This window comes from Stylophora pistillata, chromosome 2, assembly GCF_964205215.1.
Source record: "Stylophora pistillata chromosome 2, jaStyPist1.2, whole genome shotgun sequence".
NCBI classification, from domain to species: domain Eukaryota; kingdom Metazoa; phylum Cnidaria; class Anthozoa; order Scleractinia; family Pocilloporidae; genus Stylophora; species Stylophora pistillata.
Window position 1 is genome coordinate 31,124,315 of NC_142520.1, and position 14,779 is coordinate 31,139,093.

The 14,779-nt window shown below is 38.5% G+C and overlaps 1 protein-coding gene across 3 annotated transcripts in view; it reads left to right on the forward strand.

Moving 5' to 3' along the window:
* The first annotated feature begins 5,959 nt into the window (after positions 1–5,959).
* LOC111328016 (Golgi-specific brefeldin A-resistance guanine nucleotide exchange factor 1) overlaps positions 5,960–14,779 on the forward strand; it is a 32,682-nt gene continuing 23,862 nt past the window's right edge. For 2 of the 3 annotated variants that reach the window (XM_022932359.2, XM_022932360.2), the window contains exons 1-8: positions 5,960–6,256; positions 6,672–6,738; positions 8,234–8,365; positions 9,325–9,443; positions 9,979–10,087; positions 12,217–12,277; positions 12,681–12,735; positions 13,634–14,050. In XM_022932359.2, the coding sequence (XP_022788094.2) occupies positions 6,131–6,256; positions 6,672–6,738; positions 8,234–8,365; positions 9,325–9,443; positions 9,979–10,087; positions 12,217–12,277; positions 12,681–12,735; positions 13,634–14,050 (1,086 nt within the window). In that variant the 5' untranslated portion in view covers positions 5,960–6,130. The remainder of the gene's footprint in view (positions 6,257–6,671; positions 6,739–8,233; positions 8,366–9,324; positions 9,444–9,978; positions 10,088–12,216; positions 12,278–12,680; positions 12,736–13,633; positions 14,051–14,779) is intronic. The other variant, XM_022932361.2, reaches the window with a different exon arrangement.

Below are 14,779 nucleotides of genomic sequence, written 5' to 3' on the forward strand. Positions count from 1 at the left end.
TATATCAACAAAGTTGAAATGGTAAATTGGCCACCGTAATGATTACAAAAGCTGACGTTTCGAGCGCTAGCCCTTCGTCGGAGCGAATGACGAAGGGCTAACGCTTGAAACGTCAGCTTTTGTAATCATTACGGTGGCCAATTTACCATTTCAACTTTGTTGATATATCCAAATTATTTCGTTACTCCCACCGACGCAGCCCCAAACAGTTTCTTTCGAAACTATCAGCCTTTAATCTAGCTAAAGCTAGCTGTCCTTGCATTTGATAACTCCAAGATGTTTCTTTTTTTACATAATATTTGCCAGCCACTATACCAAGGCAGTGAGCTGCTGCAACATGGGGTTGAAGATTTCTCTCGCTAAAAATGCTCTTTACCTCTAAAAGTGTCTTGGCACAACACTTACAAACTTGAATTCTGTCTGGAGAAGCTCCCACATATGGATACTGTTTGTCTACGATAAGACCACTTTGAAAAACCTCCAAACCCCTATGTTTTGTTCTATGTTTCTTGATATACTCTTTGATGGCCACAACTTCCTTCTCGTGACCCCAAGAAAACTGATGTGGGGTGCTGTCCTCACTAAGAGGACAATAATTCGTTAACAACTTCACTGTATTTTTGGAATTGGTTGTCTCTTTCATGTGGCATACCTTGTAAAAATTGGAGGCAGTTATCCTCCCTGCCCTCTGTGAAAACCAAAATTTTAAATTACTTGTACTTTGACTCAATGTTTTCTGAAATATTACCTCAGTTACAAACTCAGAATGATGCAGAAACTCTAAAAAGCTACTACAATGCTCATACGTAGGATTTTCCAAACTTTCACAATTATTTTGAGCAACAAATATGTCAGCTAACTCTTTAAGGGAATACACCTCTGCATATTCTACTATTTCCTCATGATCAATGTCAGCAGATGTGATCTGGTCCAAGAGTTATTCTTCGCTCACAACCTGGACTGGGGGTTTTGTTATAAACTGCAAAGCTACACATGAAGGGGCAGCTTCTAATAATGTATTATAAAACTTCTCTTGGAATGACTGAGAGAGATTATCAGAGCACAAAGGGTTAATGAGGTTTTGGACAATCCTTAGATATTTTTCCATACTCTGATTTTTAAAATTTAACATTTTCCATTGAAACAGCATTTACTGTGATTCATTTCCATTTCACCCAAAGGCAAGAAACTGACGTGCACGTCTCCAAGTCGGATGGGGAAGTAATTTTCCTCCTGGCAGTGTTATCTTGGAATTATTTAACTCATCCCGTTTCGTTGATTCCTCTTCAATTTTTGGAACTTTTATTTCCGCTGCATTCTTACATAGCTCCAGTAGTTCTGCTCTTCTCCTACTCTTACCGTTAATAGAAATTTGAATATCTCTTTCTCTTAAAAACTTTTGAAGCTCAGATACTCTCATATCGGCAAAGTTGGCAGGATTCGCGGCCATGCTGAGACAACTTCTATTCCCCTCAGCCTCGTCTTGGTGCTAAAAACTAATTACCAGACTCTCTCGCACTAACAATTCGAAACTAGCCTATTGCCGTGCATAAAATACGGGAAGGTCGAAAATTTCTGTTGACACATGCTCGCCAAAATCGCTCGAAAACAACACTTAAATACTTTCCTTCGAATCAAAACTCGGCAGCACGAAAGCCAAATAGTTGCTCTTTGAGTTCACCGAAAAAAAAGCCACAAAAGTCGGTTTGTCGAGCAACCAATTCAGCGAGAATTTCAAATTAACGGCCGTTCGGAATTTTGCTAATGCGTGGAAGGAACTTCTTGTGCAGCTGAGAGACCGTTAATGCGCGGTCAACCTGGAACCTAGTTAAATCTCTCTCAACGAGTCCTCCTCATAGTCTTCTAACACCAACTCTTCACACGAGTAAGAGGATATTTGTAAAAATCCATTGAAAACAGTTAAGATGGACGGTATCGACGATCTAGTCAAGTCGATGAGTTTACCCGGGGTACCTTAGTATGTGTGAAGAGTTGGTGTTAGAAAACTACTCACTACGAAGGTAAGACTTTATTTCTTTGATTATTTCACACAACTTTACATTTATGGAGCTTAAAAGCAAGTCCAACTAAACCACTATACAAACTCTTTAATTATTCACTGTGAAAGAGCCTGTGACAGAGCTTGGACAACCTGTGGCTTACATGAACACCGCATGTTCTGGAAATCAAGAAGAACTTTGCAGCTAAGTTAGACTTAATGAAACGATCTAGATTTTTACCGATAAAGGTACTACGCGATCCTTATTTTAAAGTAATTCTGCCGTTCGTACAGTATGGTCAATTATTGGGGGGTGCATGCAGTAATTCGGATTTGTTATGATCCATAGAACGATTACACTGCCGAGCAGCTAGAATTATCTATAACTACGGTGGCCTACAAGTGCACACCGAATTTTGAACTTTTGAACTTTTTGGACTTTATTTATTATTTAGACACGGTAAATCTATCAGATAAAATGATAATATTATTACAATCTATTATTACAGTTACAATCTATTTTAATCTATATAAACATGATCTAAAATTTAAAAGTGAAATAGAAAAAAAATAAAGAAATTCTGCTTTACATAGATGCCGTGTGTGTTTTGTCGATTCAGACGAAGAAATTGCGACAACCATTTCGGAAGGATTGAAGTGATTTTGCTTGCCGCAATTCAGGGGACAAGCTATTCCAGATAACCGCACCGTTATAGCTAAAGCTATTTTTCAGGAAATTGGTGCGGGGCAATGGAACAGCTAGTTTGTTTTCAGAGTTCCTTAGATTATATGGAGGATCATATTTAGTGAAAAGAGAACCAAGATAGTCGGACGCAAGACCATGTATAGATTTATAGACCATGGTGGCCACTTGTATTTGTCGCTGAGTATCTAACCGTCTCCAGTTAAGTTGCACAAAAAGAGGATCAGCGCTTGTGTCATAACTGGAGAAGGTCAGAATACGGGCAGCCCGGTTTTCAAAAATTCAAAAACTCTGCACCGAATTCGAAATGCCCACACCAAATTCAAATTGCTCACACCGAATTCTAAATCTCCACACCGAATTCTAAATCTCCACGCCGAATTCAAATTGTTCACACCGAATTCTAAATCTCCACACCGAATTCTAAATCTCAACGCCGAATTCAAATAGGCTATTTTACAGTTCTGTACTTAGTTGCCAAGCCTTTGATTCAGATTCAGATAAAGATGACCTTGTTGTGATAGAGACCTGTATCTAGTTAGCATGATAACAAAATGAGTTACATTTGAAAGGTAGCAAGGTTTGTATCATAACAAGGTCATCTCTAGCCTCACTCCCGTTCAAAGGCTTGGCAACCAAGCACAACTGTGAAATGGACTATTGCTCACACCGAATTCCAAAGATCTGGGAGACTGGACCGAGTATTGTTTCATCGAATTGGCATTGCTTTGGCCCCGGGCGTTTAGTAGCCCATCTGCCGTTAGAATGTCTTTCGGCATTTTCTGTAGGTGGTCAGGCAAGACCGTGGTTTCGATCCTAATCTTGTGGATCTCGTCAGTTGCCGATTAACTAAATAGACTGGTAGAGATTCGTGCTCGGTATCAGTCACATACGAGGTGTTTCACAACCATTTCGTACTCGCTAGAAGGATCGAAAATCCTTTGTCTCTATTGGCTCTTACTTTTGGCCAATTGTGTGTACGTATCCACGATCCTTTCCGTTGGGGCATAAGTTGTGTTTTTCGTATAGGGTAAGATGCAATATTTTGAGCAGATGCTGCAATGTTTTTGCAGGGAGACTTTCCTGCATTGGTTTAGTGTTGTTCTTCATTGATTACTCTGTTTTCGGGGCAATATCTTGCTTAGTTTTAAGTGAAATTGATGTTTTTGCAGTTTATTGCTCAATGTTATTCATTCATGTGGATTCCATGGTACTTTTGCAAAAAACACAAAATAACTTCATACTCGTACCCCTCATTAAAGTAATACTTTATCAGAAGCTTTCCGAGATCAAGCTCGATACCGCAGTTGGAACAAAATCGGTTAATAGATATCGTTGCGCCACAGTCATCACATTTTAACCCTACTGTTCTAGTCGCCATTTTCTTTTCCCCATAATTTAATTCGATGAAACAATACTCGGTCCAGTCTCCCAGATCTTTGGAATTCGGTGTGAGCAATTTGAACTCAGGGTGGAGATTTAGAATTCGGTGGGGAGATTTAGAATTCGGTGTGGAGATTTAGAATTCGGTGTGGAGATTTAGAATTCGGTGTGGAGATTTAGAATTCGGTGTGGAGATTTAGAATTCGGTGTGGAGATTTAGAATTCGGTGTGGAGATTTAGAATTCGGTGTGGAGATTTAGAATTCGGTGTGGAGATTTAGAATTCGGTGTGGAGATTTAGAATTCGGTGTGGAGATTTAGAATTCGGAGTGGAGATTTAGAATTCTGTGTGGAGATTTAGAATTCGGTGTGGAGATTTAGAATTCGGTGTGCACTTGTGGGCCACCGTAAAAATAACCTGCCTAAAGACATGACATCATGCGACGTGCTCAATTATAACCACTGGTCTACTCTATTTTCACTCTACAAGATGGATATTTTTAAGCTTTTCTATGAAGCACGTAATGAGTCTCTCCCACAATTATTATACAAGGATATTTACATCAAACGTTCCAATGGCTATTCATTGAAAGGAGACTATCCACTGATAGTTCCAAGATTTAATACTAGGTTTATGAAAGATTCCCTTACCTGTAGAGGTGCAATCTTTTGGAATACTATAGGCTTAAATGAACGTAATATCTTGCACAAAAACCCGAATGAGCTGTTTCGAAATTTCAAAACAAAGCCTTATCTTAGAGATTTTAAATTTAATATTGCTTTAGCTTCACCTGTCCGCCATAAAAATGATGACTCTCTATTTTTGATTAAGATGTTAGTGCTAGCCTTTTATTTATTTAGCTGGTCTTCTTGTTTAAATTATGTATAAACTAAATACACGACCCCTCAAGCCCTTAGCTTTAATTATTATCGTGTTTAAGTAAAGGTCTTATCTTCAGTGATAGAAGGGCACACGCAGCCACACGAACACAAATGAATATGGAATTAAAACTTGTCCTTTATTTATTCTTTTAAGTTTTTGCAACAAAGGGAAGTAAGGGCAGCAGGACCGGACGGCTTTTTCCAGACTGGCTCACGTCAACCCGTCCGTACGGCACACGTTAGCTTTCTCTCAGAGGGTTGCGCGAGCGGGGCCGGACCGGTCATGTGGATAGAGCGGTATAACTCACTCTGGGCCAAGGGGTCTGGGTTCGAGACTTGGATCTTGTCTGGTCTCTCCACCAAGGAGCATAGCTAATAATAGTAATATTAATGGTACTACCACTACCACGACCATAACCACTACTACTACTACTAATGATAATAATGATAGTGATAACAATAATGATGATAATAGTAATAACAAAAAAGCTTATCAAAGTGTCGAAATACTTTAATATGCCATAGGGGCAGGAGCCCATCTCCAGATAGGGGCTAATTGCGAACACGAGCGAATCACAAGGGAAGCTCGATAAAAGGCTGGTAGGGGGAGAGCCGTAGTTCCAGTCACTTCACACTACAGAAATCGGGATAAGCTGAGATTCCTTTATGTCTAGCTCCTAATTATTCAAAAAGAAGAGAAGGGTGCAAAACTGTTGTCAAAAACTGCTAGGTTGCCAAACACAATTCAAAGTTGTAGCATCTGTATTTCAGCACATTCAAGACAGTTTTAAAATGGTGGTATTACACTTTGGTCGGTGTCCTACTTCCAGAACAAGACTAGAAAGATAGAAACTTCAAAGCGCATGGGACGAGAAGGGCTAAAGGAAGGTGTACACTATATGAGTCATACATGACACTTAATGCCAAGTCTTCAAGTCTTACCCAGACTGCTCTCCTCTAGCGCCTGCGTGTAATCTTGTGACGTCAGCGGATCTTCCATCCAAAATGTACCCCCATGAATGCGTCTCAGATTTTACTGGACTTTCAACATTTTACAATTCTTCCTTTTCCTTTTGAAAAATGCATGGTCAGAAAATTTCAGGCTGAAAGTTAAGTTCTGAAACAATCATCTTGAGTAATTTTGCAATCGGCTTCTACTTTTTCATGTCAAAAGTTGAAGATCTAAAGCAGATGTCTACCCGAAATGGCGTGTACATTGTTCAAGGGGAAATGTCTCTTGTTGTGGCGGCTTTACGAAGAAATGTTCGTGGGGTCTCTCACAGTCACCAGGTATGGTTTATCGTTGTTTACTGGGAATTAATTTGATATCCTAAACCAAAATCGCCTTAAATGTGGACAGCGATCAATTACTTACTTCGATGAACCGGCATTATATTGATACTTTTTCCTAATCTAAAAATTAATTTTGATGAGGTTTGCATTGGCTTGGCTCTGAACCATGTAGATTGAATTTGTCGTTTTTGAATTATATTTCTGTTTTTAATCATTGCAGTTGTTTTAAAATTGGTTATGTCATTGAAGGGTGCCTTGCCATTTAAAATACTCACTTTACTAGTGAGTGATCAATTGAAGCCTTCTCTACTCAGTCTCTCCTCTAACTGTATTGGAGGAAGGGGCACTAAAAATTTATCTGATATGTATTTCTACTACAGTATGATATTCATCTTTTTTATTACAAATACAGGATGAAGAACAAGATCCATTACTTCATGGATTTTCTCAACTTAAGGACCAGCTTGTCACTATTTCTGGTTAGTATTTGTAGAATACAGACACAAGAGCGAAGCCTGTTTCCTTAGGAAACAGGTTTTTACAAAATTATGAATCAATTGTTTTCTAGTATGGGTAAACCTGTGGCCAAAATTGACGTAATCCATTAATGGCCGCAGCTTTTGTGGAAAACTGTGTTTTGAAGCTAGTCGAGCAGATTTCGGATCACTGTTGTGGTTTTAAAAGCTCAAACTTACCAAAAACCCCTTGACAGCTCGTGCAATCGACGGCCTTTCAATCCAAATGCAAAATGGCAGCCTGAAAATCTTGGACACGCACAGAAAGCACAACTTCGACATTTGGATTGAAAAGTCATGCCCCACTTACGATTTTTAGTTTTCTCTCTTTCTCCTGCCCTTTTTTTCCCCTCTCCTTGCCTGAAGTTTCTCCTCACTTGCTGGAAATTGAGTAGGCTTCATTTTGGTGTAGAGATTTTTCAGAAACTACTCATTATTTTCAAAGCACATGCTCGGAAAGGTAGGTGGGTAATGAAACACGATTTTCGTGCAGATTTTCAGGTCAAAGTGACACGGTTTTTTGGCTATTCCTCCAATCTCCGTCACTCAATTGCGCTCATTCTGGTATCGTCTGTAAGATATTTTCAACCTGTTCAAGTATGTGCTCAAATTCGTGCTCCAGGGTTAAAAGTGATGACGTCACAAGGCGTAGAAAGGGTGTGGGTCCCCATGGGCGCATATGGGCGCACTGGACGTCAATAGGTTAAGTTCACTGATTTAGTTAAAAAAAACACAAGTAAATCCAGCATAATCATGCCAAGCACTCCTCAACTGATTCCAGTGTATATGTGTAAATTTAACAAAGCTTTAGGAAATATGTGTTGATAACAGATACACGTAAACGCACATAAAAGACTGCAATCTGCAGGTATATGGCGATAGAAAGAACTGGATGTGTCTTACAACAGAAAAGAAACTGTCCTTTTACTTATGCTGACTGTGATTTATAAAGTGTAGAAGTTTGTTCATGATGTTGTGTTTTTAAAAGAGCAGTGAGGGACTTCTTTTGCAAGGACATAAACCAAATTGAAATGTGGTGTCCAATTTGAATTGCCATTGTTCTGGACTCTCGAGCATCTCACACATGTGATAATCCTTTGATGTTTCCATGTGAAGATGAGGCTAGTGAATCCAGAACAATGGCAATTCAAATTGGACACCATATTTCGATCTGGGGTATAGTAGATGATGATCCAGAGGAAGAATTTAGCCATCTTTCATGGGCTTTCTCCATGCAACCTTGATGTTGTGGTTGGTCTCTCTTTGGAAGATGGGGATCTATAAAAGCATGAAATATTTTTCAAGGAAGCCATGACAAGTGAATTTTAATGAAATAACTATTTATAGATTTTATGAAATTATTTAATTAAATGCATTGTTCATATATGAATATTATTATATTTATTAATATTTCTTAATGTCATTTCATTTTGATTTTTGTCTGCTTATCTTGTTGCAGATTTAAGTGAAATTGATGTAAACACTTTCTTGGGTCCATTTCTTGATGTGATCAGGTCGGAAGACACAACAGGACCTGTCACTGGTGTTGCGTTATCGTCTGTCAACAAATTTTTGTCTTATGGACTTGTTGGTATGTATCCTTCCTTTCATTGGCCATCATTGTGCATTTTGTTTTGGCTTTGATTGTCACACTAAATGTTCTTCCATTGAAGCAAAAAGATGAACAGATTGAAAATCTTTCAAACTGGGAATAGACAGCTTGGAAAGAAGATTGTGTCTATTAACCACGGGCTTGTGGTTTTGACTTTCATTGTAAACTGTCCTAAGAGTTTTTTGGAAATACAAGTGAGAGAAGTTTTCTTTCCAGGAAAACTCACCTGTGACCAAAGCTGTTTTTTAAGTTGAGTGGATGAAATACGATCTGCTCAATAAATTAAGACACCGTTTAGCTCTGTTTATGGAGAGTAATTCAACTGTTATTCGACTGAGAAGCTTGTGGCCTTCAATTCTAATGGCTATGGTTAGTAATAAATCTGTATAGAAACACTATCAACAGGTTTGATTTAAAAAAAGGAATAAAAAATTGCAAAAAGAGATTGCACAGCTAAATGCATTTGGACCAAAATGTTCTACCTCATTGTAACTTGATAAAAAAACTATTTTTGGGCTGCCTTTTTAAAAGTGGTTATAGAAGTCCTGTATTTCTTCAAATTATTTAGTGGGGAGTTCCAGCTCAGGGAAAGCTTTGGAGACCGGTGCACTGTTTGTGCAAATGTGTGCTTGAAAGTTTAGAGGTTAAACACTTCTTCAGTAGTATTAGAGGGACTATAAAAAAAAAATGTGCATGTAGGTACTGTAAAGGTAGTGACAGAGAGGGGTTGCAATCTCTCCAGCAGCAAGGAGGTTACTTTTTAATTAGGAATTGTACTTCACCCAACATCCAGGCATGATAATATACAGTAACATACCCATAGAAGAACAATTTTCCAAAGGAAGCTTTCAAACAATTATTATTGTTTTGAAGATAGATGTGAACTGAAGGAGAAGCTCATTAAACCAGTTTTTATTGATGAGAGTATTGTGTTGCAGATCCAGCCAGTGAAAGTGCAGCATCTGGTATTGAGAATCTGGCTGATGCTGTCACTCATGCTAGATTTGTAGGCACAGACCCCAGCAGTGATGAAGTAGTACTCATGAAGATTCTTCAGGTGAGATAATTTTGCTTTGATGAAGAATATATTTGGAATCTGGAATCCAATGTTGTCCTTTTGTGATGACTTTTGAACTACAGCAATTGCAATGTAGATGTACCGGTATGTGGTGGTCTGGGTAATGCAGTACACCCTCAGAGCCTGCCAGTATTTCCCTTTTCAGTTTTTCTCTTGCAATTCATAAAAATGGTCTAACTGGTTGTTTTAACAGGTAGAGGCCCAAAACCTTCTGGGTAAAACTTAACTTCTACTACCCTGTGGCCTTCATTAGAGTGGAGTCTCTGGATATCAAATGAATATGCTTCTTAAACTGAAGGCAAAATGTGCATTGTGTAAAATAGCTGGCGAGAATATTCAATGAGAGAAATGTGTTCCCTTACCTGAGTTGAAATTTAGGAAAGAAGTCAGAGAGCTAGTTATTTAGTCAGGTTGTATTTTTTTGTGACAGTTTAAAGTTTACTCAAACATAAAGAAAAAAACTACCTCCACATTGATATATGGTTATAAAAGTATTTAATATGATGTTTGTCAGGTGCTAAGGACACTGCTGCTAACACCTGTTGGTGCACACATGACAAATGAGTCAGTTTGTGAGATCATGCAGTCCTGCTTCAGGATTTGTTTTGAAACAAGACTTAGTGGTGAGTAAGATAAATTTTGTTTTATCAACTGAGGTGATAATGTAAATTGGCCACTGTTAAGAGTTTCCAAGCTACATTTCTTACAAAGGGTTAAAACTTGAAGCTTCTGCTTAGAATTTCCTTATGGTGGTTAATTTACACTATAAACACATGTGAAGGTGTAGTCTGATCGTCTGGGTGAGTGTAGTCCTGAGAAGGACTGCTGTCGGTGGCAGTGACTGACGTTTCGACAACCTGTGCGGAAGTCATCATCAGAGTCAAGTGAATGATTGTTGTCAGTAGAATGTTCTTATTCCAGTTCGTGTGAAATGATCGGTTGGTTTTGCCGTGATGTTATTGGCTGTAAGACTCAAGTGACGTAAGTCGGTCGTGATTGGTCTGTTTCGGTCTGTCGGTAAAGTTGGGTGGTTCTTTTTCGGTCATTTGTGATGTTTATGTCGCGAATGAGTCGTTTGTATGGGGCGGGTAGTTGTTGACATCTGTTTAGGGGAGTCTGTTCTAAGTTAGTAAACCAGCTTTCCAGAGTCAGTCATTGAAAATAGTCAGTGCTGTAGGTTAGGCATTGCGCAGAGTCCTACCCTTACTACCCTTCATCTTACTACCCTTCATCTTACTACCCTTCATCTTACTACCCTTCATCTTACTACCCTTCAATATCCGCGTCCCCCACAAACCGATCACCACACTACGTCAGTTACTAACCAACGTTAAAGACAAAGACGAACCGAGGAACAGACAGGGAACGATTTATAAGATCAATTGTTCCGACTGCCAAGCCTCCTATATCGGTGAGACTGGCAGAAACCTCACAACAAGACTGACTGAACACAGACGGGCGACGAGGAAAGGTGATGTCAGCAATCACATTGCTGAACACCATCAACTTATCAACCACAACATTGACTGGGACTCTGCGCAATGCCTAACCTACAGTACTGACTATTTTCAATGACTGACTCTGGAAAGCTGGTTTACTAACTTAGAACAGACTCCCCTAAACAGATGTCAACAACTACCCGCCCCATACAAACGACTCATTCACAACATATACATCACAAACGACCGAAAAAGAACCACCCAACTTTACCGACAGACCGAAAATGACCAATCACGACCGACTTACGTCACTTGAGTCTTACAGCCAATAACATCACGGCAAAACCAACCGATCATTTCACACGAACTGGAATAAGAACATTCTACTGACAACAATCATTCACTTGACTCTAATGATGACTTCCGCAGAGGTTGTCGAAACGTCAGTCACTGCCACCGACAGCAGTCCTTCTCAAGACTACACTCACCCGGACGATCAGACTACACCTTCACATGTTACCCCCGGGTTCAAACCATTTACTGCACTATAAACTCAGTTGTTAAAACCAAGTGATCTTGTTACATCCCCCACTGAAACAGCAACATAGTTTCTTTACAAACTTACTCCTTTATTCAGTGGTAAGTACTTTAGAACAATCTAATTGTTCCACGCCTGTAGGTTGTGAACTTATGGTCCTTACTGCGTACATATTTTAAATCTGCACTAAGGGTTTGAAAATTGTAGTGTTTGGTTGGGTTAAGTATTCAAAAATCATGTTTTTTAAATAAACCCCACAATTTTAAGGAAGTGCAAACATACTTGTTTATTGTGTCAGTATACTTAGCTATTAGTGAGAAACACTCAAAAGCTGGTTTTCAGGTATTACACTGAAGATACTGTATTTATTTCCCTATAAACTGATCCTGGCTATGAGCCGAGACCCTAAACTTTTAGCATTCAGAAGCTTTTGGATTCTAATGAAAAATAAACCACAAACACTTGGCTATAACCCTAGACAAAAACTTTTATTGAAACATTAGTGTGAAGTGGTCCACACTTGTTGTTAAGTGAGACAAATAAACTACTGTAACTTGCGATTGAATGCGCCCAATGGCACAGAATATGATGACTTCTCTATCAATGAAATACCTGAACTAGTAGTGTACGATGAAATGGCCTCGAGGCTGACAGCAAAGAAGAAGAAGAATTAATGCTCTATTCTTGAAGTTATCACCAAATGAAACAACTCGTAGTAACCACGTTTGTGGACTTGAGGTAAAAAAAAATAATTTTTTTCTTTTTCCTTATCAAGAACTACTTCGTCGTTCTGCTGAACAGACCTTGATGGACATGGTGCAACTTCTTTTTTCAAGGTTAGCTTGTATTCTGATGTGCACCTGTGGTTTTCCCTGTTATTGTGTCAGTATACCCTCAGATCCAAGTAGCAAAGGAAGTCAACATGTTTTACCTGACATAATATGTAATAGCTCTAACAGCTATTTTAACTACTTCCATTACACTCAAGCATGCTGCAAGTTGTGGGGCATCCTCAACATCATACTGATATTGATAATTATAGTGATATTGTTAGGAGAAATTAGATCCTAGTCAATTCTAGGGTTGAAAGGGCTATGACTTTAAAGTATTAAAATTAGTACTTACTACACAAATAACTGTAACACTGCATTTTTACTACAAAAAAAAAGTTAACCACTGAAATGCACATCAGCATGCAAACAATTCAGCTCTTATTCATTTTAATTTTAATTTCCTTAGACTCCCTCAATTTAAAGAAGAGCTTAAGTCAGGGATGGTCCCTAATATAAGAAAGGTGAGCTCAAGTCAGATTGAGAGATTGTGCATAAGCTTTTAAGTATAGTTGGGGATTTTTCACCCAAGAAAAGATGAATTGTGGTGGATATTTCTAGTTGAGGTAAGTAGTAACTATCTTCGACATCTCTGCTAGCCCGGTAGCCTGAGGCTAGTAAAAATTTGGTAGGGCTAGTAAAAAACCGTTGTTAATAGCCCACTGGCTAGTAGAAAAATTGAAAGAAATTATATATAGTTAGTTTACTTGAAGCTCACAGTTGATTAAAAAAATCAAGGAAGGTTAAATTGTAATCATTATGATAATAACAATAAAGAAATGTATTTACATTTGGCGGAGCTAAACTGTAAGTGGCAGTGACATGGTCAATGTCTTCCCCAGTCTTCTCCCTACCAATGTTGCAATGCTTTGCACATTGTCTCTCATGATTGCCTCACACTTGAAATTTACTTAGCTTTTTCCATAAATAACACATTTATGTTATCACAATGAAACAAAAAATGCCATTCTTTATCATTTTGAAAGACTTTGCCAATAAGTTTAGAGAAAGGTTTGCGTGTTTGGGGTTGAAGTAGACCTCAAGGGAAATTGATCCGGGCTACCAAGTTGTGTTTCGGGCCAGTAAATTTTAGAAATCACTAACCCAGTGGCAAGTAATGCAGGTAGCCAAGTGTCAAACCCTGCTTAAACTGTTTTGTTTTATGCTGTCCACAGAGCATACAGTTTAGGTAGCATATTGAAAGAGGACATTTACTCATGTTAAATGGTGTAAGAAAAGTTATTTTGTTTAACATGTAAATAAATTTTCTTAACTAGAATGTAATACTGAACTAGTCTCCCATCTTTCTGTATCTGTATCTATCAATTGATCTATTTTGATTTCTATCTGTTGTTCCAATAGGTCTTCAAAAGAGCTGGAGCCATTGCGACTGGAAAAAGAAAGAAGCATATGTCCCCTAAACCAAGACGAGGTCACCTTGAAGAGATGCCCCCTACAACAACAATAACAACAGTAGCTGCAACAACAACAGCAACTTCCTCTGATCTTCTGAAAGAGGATATCAAACATGAAAATGTGTCTGAAACAGATCCTACTCTGCAAGAAAATATCATTCAGGAGTCTTCTAAAATGTCAGATTGTGTACCAGAACAACCTATTCCCAATGTGGACACAGGCAAGTCTGCTCTTAATGAGGAAGAGCCATCTATAGCATCACAGCTTATGAGTAGCGAGGTAGAAGGGGATGGTCTGAGCATGGAAGGAGTTGTTATGTCTGAAGATGAACGAGATGTGGTATGTGAAAAACGAGTGGAAGAGGTAAACATCTTTATCACATATTAAAAACTGTGGCGACAGGCATTGGGTCCAAAGTTGGGATTATGTTACCGACTCAAGTATTCAAATTTTCCATGTTTCATTGTACTTGAGATGCAAACTGAGTTGCAATTACAAATCACAAACTACTGTTAGGAATGAAGGATTAATGTAATTAAAAAATAGTGATTCCAAGTAAATTCAGTTGATTAATATGTAACAATATGTAATCATGAAATTCAACCTGGCTTATCACGATGTACAACAAAGAACTTAAAAGAACACTGTAAATGAAATATTTTGATTGATGGAAATGCCTATTATAAGGAAATCAACTGCGCATACAGAATTGTCTGGAGCTTAACTGGAGAAAGATGATTGGAATTGAGAAAGATTGAGAAGTAAAAACTACATTGTGTGCTATTATATTCTTTTGATCACTGCAAGTGAGTTAACAATTAAAATCAATTGTAATGTTAGTTATTAATTGTTATATATCTTATTAACCAAGCGCGAGGGCCGTACTGGGAGAATATTGGCCTGAGGTCTTGACAGTACGGACCGAGCACAGCGAGGTCCGTACAAAAAAGACAGAGGGCTGATATTCTTCCAGTACGATCCCGAGCAAGCTTGGTTAATAAGAGATTTATTATACGACTGAAGCTCAAAGGGACACAATTGCGGTATCATTCGGGACCATTCGGGACAGTGCCTGGTCCAATACTTAGAGAA